The following is a 13,446-nucleotide window of genomic DNA, read 5'->3' as shown; positions in this document are numbered from 1 at the left end:
ATTCTGACATTGTAAATATCACCACAATTAAATGATCAACACATTTTCCCACAAAGCAGGTGGCTGAAGCAGGACCGGCAAGTGTTTGAATTTTGCCGCACACCTATTACATGAATACGGAGGACTCCTGCCTCAGTGACTCTCTGCGTCCCAGATAAAAAATTGGCATCCAAATAAGCGTGATTAAACATTTCCGGGACCTCTGTAGCCTTATGTACCATTTTGGTCATTACACCATGTATCTGGACTATATAGTTTTATGTGCCATTTTGGTCATTACACCATGTATCATGAACATATTGCTATAAGTGCAGTTTTGGTCATTACACCATGTATCTGAACTATATCATTTTGGATATTACATTATATAAATGGACTATATCGCTTTATGTGCTGTTTTGTTCATTACACCATGTATCTGGACCATATGGATTTATGTGCACTTTGGTCATTACACAATGTATCTGGGCTCTATGGGTTGATATGCCCATTTTGTTCATTACACGACCATATCTGGACCATATGACTTTTCTGCCCATTTTGGTCATTACACATCGTATCTGGGCTCTATGGGTTGATATGCACATTTTGTTCATTACCCCACCATATCTGGACCATATGACTTTTCTGCCCATTTTGGTCATTACACAATGTATCCAGGCTCTATGGGTTGATGTGCCCATTTTGGTCATTACACAATGTATCTGGGCTCTATGGGTTGATATGCACATTTTGTTCATTACCCCACCATATCTGGACCATATGACTTTTCTGCCCATTTTGGTCATTACACAATGTATCCAGGCTCTATGGGTTGATGTGCCCATTTTGGTCATTACACAATGTATCTGGGCTCTATGGGTTGATATGCACATTTTGTTCATTACCCCACCATATCTGGACCATATGACTTTTCTGCCCATTTTGGTCATTACACAATGTATCCGGGCTCTATGTGTTGATGTGCCCATTTTGGTCATTACACAATGTATCTGGGCTCTATGGGTTGATATGCCCATTTCGTTCATTACCCCACCATATCTGGACCATATGACCTTTTCTGCCCATTTTGGTCATTACACAATGTATCCGGGCTCTACGAGTTGATGTGCCCATTTTGGTCATTACACAATGTATCCGGGCTCTATGAGCTGATGTTCCCATTTTGATCATTACATAATGTATCTGGGCTCTATGGGTTGATATGCCCATTTTGTTCATTACCCCACCATATCTGGACCATATGACTTTTTCTGCCCATTTTGGTCATTACACAATGTATCCTGGCTCTATGGGTTGATGGGCACATTTTTATCATTATTTCTTCCTATCTTACTTTGCATCTTTATATGGATTTGTTCACCATTAAACGTTACCACAGATGGTGCCCAAATAGGATAATAGTAAATAAAATTTGTTGGAGGAGAAGACTATAATCTAATCAATCAGTTACAATGAATAATAGTGTATGGTTTCTGCTGTATTCATGGGTATTAATATATTCCAAATGCACGGTATGACAGACACATAAATCATAAGGACTGTACATTGTTCATGGGTATTAATATATTCCAAATGCATGGTATGACAGACACATAAATCATAAGGACTGTACATTGTTCATGGGTATTAATATATTCCAAATGCATGGTATGACAGACACATAAATCATAATGACTGTACATTGTTCATGGGTATTAATATACCCAGAAATGCATGGTACTGACAGACTCATAAATCGTAAGGACTGTAGTGTTCATGAGAATTATTATATTCCAAATGCATGGTAATGACAGATGCGTAAATCACATGGACTGTATAGCGTTCATGGGAATTATTATGTTCCAAATGCACATGATGACAGACACCTAAATCAAAAAGATTGCAAGCTTTATAAAAGTCCAAGGAATTATAAAATACACTCCAGGTCGAATTTCAACCTAACTTGGTTCATATCAAGCACAGAAATGACCTCTCCAGGTCAAAATGGACCTAATGAGGTTCATATCAAGCACAGAAATGACCTCTCCATGTCAGAATGGACCTAATGAGGTTCATATCAAGCACAGAAATGACCTCTTCAGGTCAATAATTATGGACCTAATTAGGTTGATACCAAGCACAAAAATTGCCTCTCCAGGTCAGAATGGACCTAATGAGGTTCATATCATGCACAGAAATGACCTCACCAGGACAACAAATATGCACCTAATTGGGTTAATATCAATCTCAATTATGAAACAAATGAACAGATATTTCAAACAACTTTATGACTGGAAGCTTCTGCAAGGCTAAATAATAATGACTACCAAATCTCATCTCTTGGTTAGAAAGCATTTCTTTTTTAAATATATGTTATATTGTGATTAAGAATACAACAAATATGTAAATCAAAATGCAATTAAAATTGACAACAACTATTAAATATTTCATTTATGTGCCTTCCCAATCCAACTACATTTTATAGGAAACCACCTTTTTTCATAAAGACAAGAGCATCATACATGGAAAACATCATGTGATATTCCAACAGAGACATTTGTATAGGTCGGTAGTTGCCAATAATAAACCCTGTCCCTGCTGTGATAAGAACAATTTTCAAATCCAGCAGATTTCCAACTTAAGCAATTTACTTGTGAAAACTCACATTCCAGTCTATTTCATTTTGTACCAAAATAATGGGCTAAGGCCTCTGATCCTGCTTACCATGAGAAAATTTTGACCATTTCTTTGCAAAAAATGTAAGCAATTACCTTTATTCCCCCTTCCTTCCTAACTGATCCTGACCTCTGGGCAAGAGGAGCACCCCCTAAAGGTGTGACTGGAGTACTCATTAGCGCTGGCCGCTTCATGCTGGCTGTGGGAGACATAAATCCCCCAGACCCACCAGATGATGGTGGTCGGCTGGAAAAACCTTTCAGTGGAGCTATGTATAAAAAAAATAATAATATCTCCAATATGTACAAAAACACAGGTTTCATGCATAAAATATAATGATCTTAATTTTAACTAACAAATCTGCTGTTTAACTACACAGTCAAGCATTCTATTCAGTTAGTTATAGCCCCATTATTTTTCTTCCTGATTTGCAGGGGTTAAATTAGGACACAGCAAAAAGAGGCCCAACAAAGCAGATCGTAATATAATTCAAGTTCTGATTGTTGATTCAAATCAACATTTAATATTGCAGTATTAGAAATACCATGCCTATGGATAAGACATCTTTGCTAGCCAAAGTTCCGATATGTTAACCTATCTACACCATGGTGGATCAATCAGACAGTTCAATGCCACAGGTCTGTGAATTTCATTGGATGTGGTGACAAGCCTCTGCATCTGACCAAAATCAAGTTGTTCAAATTTCAATACTGTTCCTACAGGATTGAGACAAGGGGAGCACATGACTGGAATGGACTCACATATAAGCAATTTTACACTGCCAATCCATCTTTACACAAATACATACTTTGCTGCAAATACATCTATAATGGCTTCTCTCTGGTAAGTAATAATACTTTCAATGTTAAACATACAAAGTATTCTTTTGGTGTTGGTGTTGTGTGGTTTAACGCCATTTATCAGCACATGATAGGCTATACATGGTGGCCCGTATTAATGGTGGAGGAAGAACCCAGGAAAACCCCAGAAAGAACCACCGACCCACAAGAAGCTACTGGCAAGCTTTCTCACATATCCACATTGGCCGAATCCGAGACTCGAACCCATGCAGACAGAGGTGCGATGGCAGTGATCCGTAATGGAAAGCGCTTTAGACCACTCAGCCACTTGAGGCCCCCGTATTCTTTTTAAGTCAACTGCTGTTACTGGTTAGTAGGCATTACATTCTAAGGGAGACAACTCAAGAAATCCTATTAATGTCACATAGGACAAAGGAATGAAATATCTGATTAATCCACCTATGTACCCAGGAGTAGACAGGTTAACATATTGGAACCTAGGCTATGATGGGTAAGAATTCTTGCAGTTATCCTGTCAAAAAAAATAAAAAATGTAGGAAAATGGGAAAATTTGCCTGTATAAGCTTTGGATGTAGGAAAATGTGAAAAATTGCTCATATAAACATCGGATGTAGAAAAATGTTAAAAATTGTCATTTGAGCATCAGATGATAAAAAAAATCTGAAAAACTGCCATATGAGCATTGGATGTAGAAAAATGTAACAAACTGCCATTTGAGCTTCAGATGTACAAAAAAATCTGAAAAACTGCGATATGTGCATTGGATGTAGAAAAGTGTAACAAACTGCCATGTGAACAATGAATGTTCAAAAACGTGACAAACTGCCATATAACATCTCATCTGCTCGCTTTATGCATATTAAATTTCATTTGTCTACCTCACATGATTTTCAGTAAATTAAGTCCAAACAGTTCAAATACAATTTTATAAACAGAAGAACTGCTGTAAAGACCTGAAAATCTTATCAGGTCAACTATTAAAACGTGAATACAAATATAACTAACATATTTCATATGAATACCTAAAATGCCCTTTGGTTAATTATAATAACAAGGGTATTGTCAAAATAGTCAAAAATCAAAAATTCATTAACAAGAACACATTAAACATCTGACCCATGTTTAACAGTCCTCTGTGTAGCAAACTGAAATTTTTGTATAGAAACCATTTTTTTCTTTCAATCTCTGTGATTTTCATCTCTGACATTTCAATCCCAAAATATACAACCCAAAAATCCATAGGCTTTTTCCTTACCCACAGTGCAAGCCATCTAAATCTCTGGTCCAGGAACAATAAAAACTAATGGTATCGTGCAAAAATCAGTCTTTTTCTTTCCATCACAAAAACTTTGAACTCATTAAAAAAAAATCAGAAGGTTTCTTCCTTACCCAAAGTGTATGCCATCCACAAAATTTGGTAGCCACAGATGATTCAAACATTAACATTAATGATTTTCCTTGTTTTGGTCTAAGTGACCCTGACCTCTGGCATTTTGAGCATGAACTCAATATGGTCTTATCACCTCCAAGCTCATGCCCTCTTCAAAGTCAGGTAACTCTACATGCAGAAGAACCCAAGTTATTGTGTGGTTTTCTTCTATCACAGTGACCGTGACCCCAAATCAGTAAGATTTTTCTTTACCATAAGTGTTAGCTATCGACAAAGTTTGGTAACTATAGATGGCGAAGAACTTAAGCCACTGTGCTGAAACCAAGTTTCTTCCTTATCCCATATGTAAGCCATCCACAAAGTGTGGTAACTTGAAAAATTAACTGGATGAATGGATGACTGTACAATGTAAACACTATATGCCTTTATACCACATTTGTATGGCATAAGAAAGGTCTAAATGGAAACACTGCCGTTACCAAATTTGTGTGAGATAAGGTCTAAATGGAAACACTCTTATGATCTTACCACATATGTATGGCATAAGAAAGGTCAAAATGGATCACTTACTTGTATCATCCATCTTCTTGGCAAAACTGCGTACTTTGATTGGCAGACTGTTGGATCCATTTGACTTCTTATTGTTTGCCACTTCTGTAGCTGTCAAAAGAATAATGGGACAGTTACAAAACACGATTTACTACCCTATATCAAATTAATCATAATTTTTATGTATATAAAATTCATTTCAGGGATAGACAAATCCATTTCATGGCAGTCCAGGACAGCTAAAACTTAATGCAAGGCATCTATATTTATCAACATCAAAGCTTAGACAGGCAACTCAATTTATTTTTAATAAAACATAATAATTTTTAAAATTTTAATGGAATTAGAAACAATATTTCAGAACCAAACATTTGATCCTTACACTGTCTATCTGGGTAACTACAGTAGGTACCAGAATTAATTCCCTGTAATTCTATAGTTGAGTGTTAGGAGATTGTTACAAAATTATCTCCCTGTAATTCCTTACTTGAGGTGTTGTGATGTAATTTGGATTTTTAATGTAGCTTTAACGATTTTTCAGTCATACTGCTATGATGTCTGCAATATGGCAGTTTATAGTGACGTCTAGCACTGGGGCATCATGCCACAGACATGTAGCACAAGGTCCCACCAAGTCACATTATCCTGACACCAGGCTGACCAGTCATAACACTAACCTCATGATAATGAGTGCCAAGCAAGGCAGCTGTTAGTACCATTTTTGTAAGTCTTTGGTATGACAAATGGAAACTGAGGCTGCAATGGGCACACTACAAATGGAAACTGAGGCTGCAATGGGCACACTTTTTAGTTGGCACATAAATCATTGTATCTAACCAATTTAGAGATACTACAAAACTCTAGCATCTGTCAGATTCAAGTTTACAATAACTAACAAGTAACTGTCATGCATATTTCTGAAACACAAAATATTTACTACAATACTGATAAAGTTCTATTCTTTACACTTTAACCTGTTCTCATTTCTCATCATTTATTTCTGATAACTTTGCTGACACAGTTTTGCTTGGCATCTTCTTTTCTCTTTTCTCCAATGACTGATATCCATTGCATAAGATGTAATGTATGGACTTAAAGCATTTTTCATTACTGATATATGATTATCCAAGACATGCATCAGCTGATATGTACCCCACAAAATAATTATCATCATATACATTGAATCCACAATACAAGTGATTCCATTGAAAATATGCACACACACAGCTTTAAAATATTCAATAATTTTGTCACAGGTCATATTGGTCTGAATTCAATTTAAAAAACATAGCACAATCACGTAACGAATTACGAAGCACATTTACTTTTCAGTACGTCCCAAGTCAGCAAAAGTTAGTTAGCATTTTAAGCCACCATTACTAGCATTCAAAAGCATACACTTTTTCTCTACAAAAAGGTAACTTTCACGGCACAGTTAACGTGTTCCAGTCACAGTGGAAAATGCAAAAATCCATCACATTCCATCACTTTTATTAAAGTTTGGTACTGACTTCCTTTGATGAAAAGTTATTTGTTTTTATTGAAAGATTGTAGTCGGCTTTCTTTGATGAAGGGTTCATGTGTTATTTAAGTCACAGCTAAAGGACAGCTTTGGAGAACTAAACAAATGCCCATTTCTTATTGCGGCGGCAACTTCAAATAATTGTATTGCATGATTGAGACTGATTTTTTTCTCTCCATTTGCTGAGTATGTTTTCATATTAATCAGTGCTTCAAAGGTATTGGCCTTCGTTTGGACTATTCTAGTTATTGTCCCTCCATGCCTACTGAATAAACCAATAAGTAAGATGTAGTTTTTATTTTTATTTTTTTAATTATTTTTTTTACATTTGTGGTAGCAGCATGATGCTGCCTTCCACGCATGCATCTGAAAACTAACAAAGGGTCAACGGATGAAGAGACGCAGGTGTTCTGAGTGAAAAGAAGAGGAATTTTACTTACCATCCACATACAAATATCACTCTTTGTAAATACATTAATTACTAGCGAGCGACTGAAAATCTGATGAAAGATAGTTTACAAGATAATACCTCGTCCGGTTGATCTCTGTTACCAGAAATGTCAACAACAAAAAAGTGGATATTTCACAACATACAGTACTCGTGCTAGATGTCAAGATAAGCAGATTATAATATAACAATGCACTGTTTAGATGGCTTGTCAATATGGACAAAGATTTTGTTTGTGTAACAACAGATAAATTTCAGTGCATTTTATATCCAGTTTGCGGCTTCCTTACATGAGGCCTCTGAATTTCTGGAATCCAAACTGACGGTTGTATATAAAAGTTTAAACAGCCAACAATGTCGCCAATAAAAAAAATTGCCACATGATATGTTTTGCCGCCAATAAGGAAAAACAATCCAAGTTCGCGACACTGGCGAAGACCTACACAATACCAGAATAAACTTTTTATGCATTATTTTTCGCACCTTTAAGGAGAAAAAACTAATTTTTCGTGTACAAGAAAAATACATATAAAATTTCATGAGCCACACCACGATTGTCTTGTACTATTCATATGCGATCTCTCCCCCAAAATGATAATCAATTTTTTACGGGTTTTTTTTGTACTTTTAAGAAAGATTTCTTTGTCTACAAGAAAAATACTTTCTATGAAATTTCGAGAGCCACACCACAATCATGTTATATCTGAGCATGCAGGGTCATACTGTAGTACTTATGAGTGTCTGTTAGCAAAATCCATGCCTTCCATCCTTCAATTAATTAGGGCATTTTCAATTCAGTTCTATAATGACCTTTCTCCTCATCATAACTGCATCTCTTAACAATCATTTTGGAAAAATATTTCTTATCTCACGGATTAGCATGCATTACGAGAGCCATTCTGAATCTGCATGTATCTTAGGTGACAATTTGACCTGGTAAAGCAAACACAAAGGTGAATTCTTGACCTGGAAAAGCACACACAGAGATACCCATCTTACCTGGCAAAGCACATACTTAAGTACCCTTCTGACCTAATTAAGCACACACTTAGGTACCCTTCTGACCTAATTAAGCACACACTTAGGTACCCTTCTGACCTAATTAAGCACACACTTAGGTACCCTTCTGAGTTAGGTCTGAGCTAGGAAAGTACAAGCTCAGCTGTCATTCTGGGCCACAATTCACCATGCTTATTTCAATACTTGTAGAAAAACTATAAGTAGATAGGTGTTAATCAAATCTGTGCCTCTGAAAACACTGAACAAATAGTTCTGCATAAAAGCCTTCTACTTTCCACAAAACACTGAAAGACTACAACATTTTTCCATAACAAAATCAATGTATGTCTGATTCAATGTTTGGTTACTAACTCCCTGTCATACTTACATTTTTGAAGAAGCTCAGCCCGGAGTGTAGCAGACTTAGGCTTCCTTTTCAGGGCAAAGTGTTTGATTGGTTGGGGCTGCTGTCCTGTTGTGGCAATCATGGCTGTTTTGTTCAGAAACTGACATTCCATTGGCAGCATTCTCACATCTGCTGTTTTCTTTACTGCAGGTAAATAATAAAGAAATTAACGAAATAAAAGACTTATAACAATGTTAGAAGTAGTACTTTTTAAGAACAGAACTTTGCAACATAATGGTTATTCAATAATGAATTTTAAATTTCCGTAAACAAAATTATTAAACAATGTGATCATGTACTGAAACTGTAAGTTGCCTCCCTTAGAATGTAATACTCTGCATTATATTTATATCCTAGACTACCAATGTTATACATTTAACTATACCTCAAGTCTAACAGCCTGTTTCTTACCTATTTTTGGTTATTTTTACCTTCCCACCAAGACAGACATCTAGACTACCAGCAGTATACATTTAACTAAATCTGAATTGTAACAGCCAATTTCCTAGCTACTTTCAGTTATTTTTCCCTTCCACCAAGACTCACAATCTCTGCTCTAATTCTACACATAAAAGAGGACTGAAACCCAGAATACAAATTCTAAATCATTTGTGCATAATTTACAATCACAACAGCCAAAAGCTATATGCTATGATTTTATGTCTCTAATAGAAGGATGTCATAATCTAAGAATTAATCAACTGATACACTGCTATATAACGTCTTTTTAAAGAAATATTCTGAATTTATTATTTATTGGTGGAATAAAATTTTTGTGTATTTCCTTGCTGCTACACATCAAAAGGTTAAAGATCAATTAACAGTGATTCTTCAATGGAAACAGAAAGGCATCTTTCTTGTTTCAGATCCCAGGAAAATAAGTAACTTCACAATATTTTGATATTGAGACTTCCTACAAGTGACAGCTCCATATAAGTATTGCATGTCTCACCTAGCTTCCTGAGATCTGACAAAACCTCTGCAAAGGTGTTGTTGTTATCTTCCAGTTCTAGGTTTAAACTCCCAGTGGCTGGATATGGCCTGAGAATCTCACCAACCATGGACACCCATTGATCAGTGTCATGTATAGCCATCAATAATATCTCCTCTAGGTCTGCCTTCCACTGAAACGACAAACATATATTTGGATAAGAAACACATATTTACAATCTACTGTTATATTTACCAGTATCTAAAGAACAATGATTATCCAAGGATCCACACTAAAGAGACATTTGAACACAATCATTAACCTTAAAAATGTTGACTTACACACACACATCCATAATGGGAAGTTTACATCGCTTTGCCTGATTTCATGACACCAAACGGTTCTCCATAGGATTCTGAAAGCTGCAGACCAGGACTGCTGCCATTGGAAAATGTTGCTGTCCCAGTCCTATAACTTGGAAGTCCCAGTAACAAATATTCCCCCCCCCCCATAATAACTCATAAATATATATATGTGTATTATTGTGTCACCAATATGTGTCATCAGATTACAAATGCTCATTCATCATGAAAATTTCAGTATTATAATAAATGAAAGAAAAATTAAGGCAGTTGAAAACCATGATAATTGTTATTATATGTGATGATATAACTATATGAATTCTCAAACACTTGACATAGTCCAATTTTCCCCTCATCCTTCCCATGCATTCTGAGATATTTTTACATGTATGTTAGGGTGTTTGGTCAGCATAAATGGCCCATCAAACTGATGGAATTTGGTGGCAGGTAGGGTAGTGGCTTACTGGTAGGCTTAGCAAACTTAAATGACCATACATCGAGCCATACCTGCTTAAAATCAATAGAAAGATGACATATTTTCACAGAAATTGTGAGTATAATATTTGTTATGCATTTAATCTGCTCACAGACATTTAAGTCATGTGACTATAGCAATACAAGTGGTGTGCAATAGGTCAGATTTCATCAATGTTATAATTATGTCTCATCTGAAAACAGATTCAAGACATGGTTCCATTTCATATGCTGAAAATTCCATTTTACTTTATGAATTTATTTTTTTAACAACTGGGAAAAACTTGAAATAAAATATTTATAACTTAAACTTAAAATCAAAAATATTTTTTCAAGTTCATCATTTACTTGTCAATGCTTCATTTCACAATACAATTTTCCTGTTTGCAACACAAACTAATATGCAACAGCACGGTAAGTGATGACTGCTTTTTACTTTTAACAATCAAATAAATTAATGTCTGCATGAAATTTGAAGTAAAATAGCAAATAATATAAAAAATTAAGAAAAAGGATATAGTTTAACATGATTCCATTCCACATTTATATACTGAATTATTTTCGCATAATGACTGTCCTTTTTGACAATAACAACCCTTTTTCCCAACTGAGGCAATCTGATTTGAATATGTAAACTATTTCATCATGTAAACTATTATTTGGATTACAGTCATAACAAACACAATATACCACTCCAGTGGCCTTGTGGTTTGAGCATCTGCTTCAGATGCAGGAGGTCACGGGTTCAAACCCCCACCAAGTCATACCAAAGACTGTTAACATTTTTAAAAATCAGCACCTCATTAGGTGCTCAGCATTAAGAGGTTCTTGTTAGAACTGGTCGGCCTGGTATCAGGATAATGTGGCTGGGTGGGGACATGTTTCATGTCTGCGGCATGATGCCCCAGTGCTAGACATCACTATAAACTGCAGACATTGTAGCAATATGACTGAAAAATTGTTAAAGCAGTGCTAAAAGTCCAAATCACAGACACACAAAGATAATAATTATAATTATGTTATTAACTTCAAACGTACATAATAAGAAATAATTATTATAAATATTCCAATTCACATAACACTGATCCGTTTCATTCCATTTTTCATGAAAATCCACTTAAAACCTACTGGTTAGGGGTGGCCAAGGAGTACAGTAATTACTAGCTTCTTGATCCCAAATAAAGGTACAAAAGTGCCACTTTCAAGCTTCGACAATAAGTTGTTTCTTAACCACTCCATTAGCATTATTATTATCATCACCTCAATATTATGCCAAACAATGTGCAATTTGCAGAATTAAAATGGCAAATACTGATTCTATGTGAAGGGACCATCAGTCACATCCTGTCCAAGTAAAAGACACTCCTCTAGCTTTTCAAAAGAATAGGCGCTTGACACTATTATATACGGACTTTTCAAAGTCAAGAACATGCCTGCATACACCAAAACATATATTTTTAAATAGTAAGTGCAACTAAAACAATACAAAGTGTAACTACGTAGTATTATCATCGATATTAGGGAGAAGTTGCCCTCAATGAAAATATTCACCGTACTCATTGAAGCCTTTAAGAAAAAGGTGTTAGTTATTTTTATTGAAAGACTTCGTATTTATATAGAAACCGAAGGCAAATATGAGAATAGATTTTTCACAAATTGAGGCCATCCGAAATTAGTATAAAGTGAAAACAGTAATTTCAGTGTACCATGTCTACATTTCGCCTGGGAATGTGAAGGAAGGACAGCATTAACTTGACTTTCACGTGAGGCTGCAACGTGTGAAAGCATCCATGAATATTTTTCAGTTTTTCTAGAGTCAACTGAGCACATATTGTCTTCCCTGACCATAGATCGTCCGTGGAACCTAATTTGTTGTGCAACCATAGAGCGGTGTCTCCAGAAGCCATATTGAAAAAGAAACCCTGACACGAATGAAAGAAGTCTTCTGATTGGATGGTTCAAGTTACCGTCCTTGGCTCATGTCTAGTTAACCGAAATCGAGCGAATTCTAATTGAAGCCAAATAAAAGAAATTTTGTTTTACTTTGGTCGTCTGGATAACAACAACACTAGCACTGGCTTAACTATTTTACAGACGCCAGGCACACTTTTTGCAATTTTAAATTAGAAGGTTTGCGGTAGTAGAAGGGTTACAGAAGCCGTATTATATCGTCTCAAAATAGAGGAATAGAGGAGAAATAAAAAAAGAAAAACCCACCCACCCCCAAAGAAGCAATTGTATTCGTCCTTCCTCGATATAATTTACTCTACAGTAAATGCATTTTCTTTCCTCGAATGGCATATTTTATTTAAGATTAGTTTCAATGAGAATCTGGTGATCAGGAGTCCTAGACATCAGTGACAGATGCACATTTGTTAGTGAAAGTAACATGCAGTTTTAGAGATGTAGATCATGTTTAATACGTTATTAAAATTGTCCCTTTCTAAAATAAGGCTATAGAATCACGCCATCATATAACGTTTATGCAGAGTTTCTGTAATTATGTAATTTGTTCTTTGAGGATTGAAAATTCATAATTAAAAATATCTGACTGATATGAAAATATTATTGATACATTTCATCCATTTATAGACGTTTAAGTGAGCATTTTATATACGAGTATGGACACTAGTCTATTTGCTGTAATAATCGAAATTCAGCATTTTCTCATGAAATAACCGAAATCCAGTACCCTGTCATTCATTAATCGAAACCCATTATCTTATCATTCAGTAATCGAAATTCGGTACCGTATCATGCAATAATCGGAACACAGTACCTTATCATTCATTAATCGAAATCCGGTACCTTGTCATTCAATAATCGAAATTAAATTCCCTATCAAAATGTGATAGCGGTGTCTATTAGCTTTCTACCTAATCCACA

At 35.5% G+C, this 13,446-nt stretch overlaps 1 protein-coding gene across 1 annotated transcript in view; it reads right to left on the bottom strand.

The window, feature by feature from the left end:
• Positions 1-12,471, bottom strand: part of LOC149795014 (negative elongation factor A-like) — a 45,873-nt gene extending 33,402 nt beyond the window's left edge. The window contains exons 1-5 of the mRNA XM_089964679.1: positions 12,267-12,471; positions 9,746-9,917; positions 8,776-8,937; positions 5,440-5,529; positions 2,754-2,926 (exon numbers count right to left, since the gene is read on the bottom strand). Of these exons, the coding sequence (XP_089820805.1) occupies positions 2,754-2,926; positions 5,440-5,529; positions 8,776-8,937; positions 9,746-9,917; positions 12,267-12,467 (798 nt within the window). The 5' untranslated portion in view covers positions 12,468-12,471. The remainder of the gene's footprint in view (positions 1-2,753; positions 2,927-5,439; positions 5,530-8,775; positions 8,938-9,745; positions 9,918-12,266) is intronic.
• Between the last annotated feature and the right edge of the window lie 975 nt (positions 12,472-13,446).

Source organism: Sinohyriopsis cumingii, chromosome 7 (assembly GCF_028554795.1).
Source record: "Sinohyriopsis cumingii isolate HCF-2022 chromosome 7, ASM2855479v2, whole genome shotgun sequence".
NCBI lineage: Eukaryota > Metazoa > Mollusca > Bivalvia > Unionida > Unionidae > Sinohyriopsis > Sinohyriopsis cumingii.
Note: the sequence above shows the minus strand (reverse complement) of the source record. Positions and strands in the feature narration are given on the sequence as shown.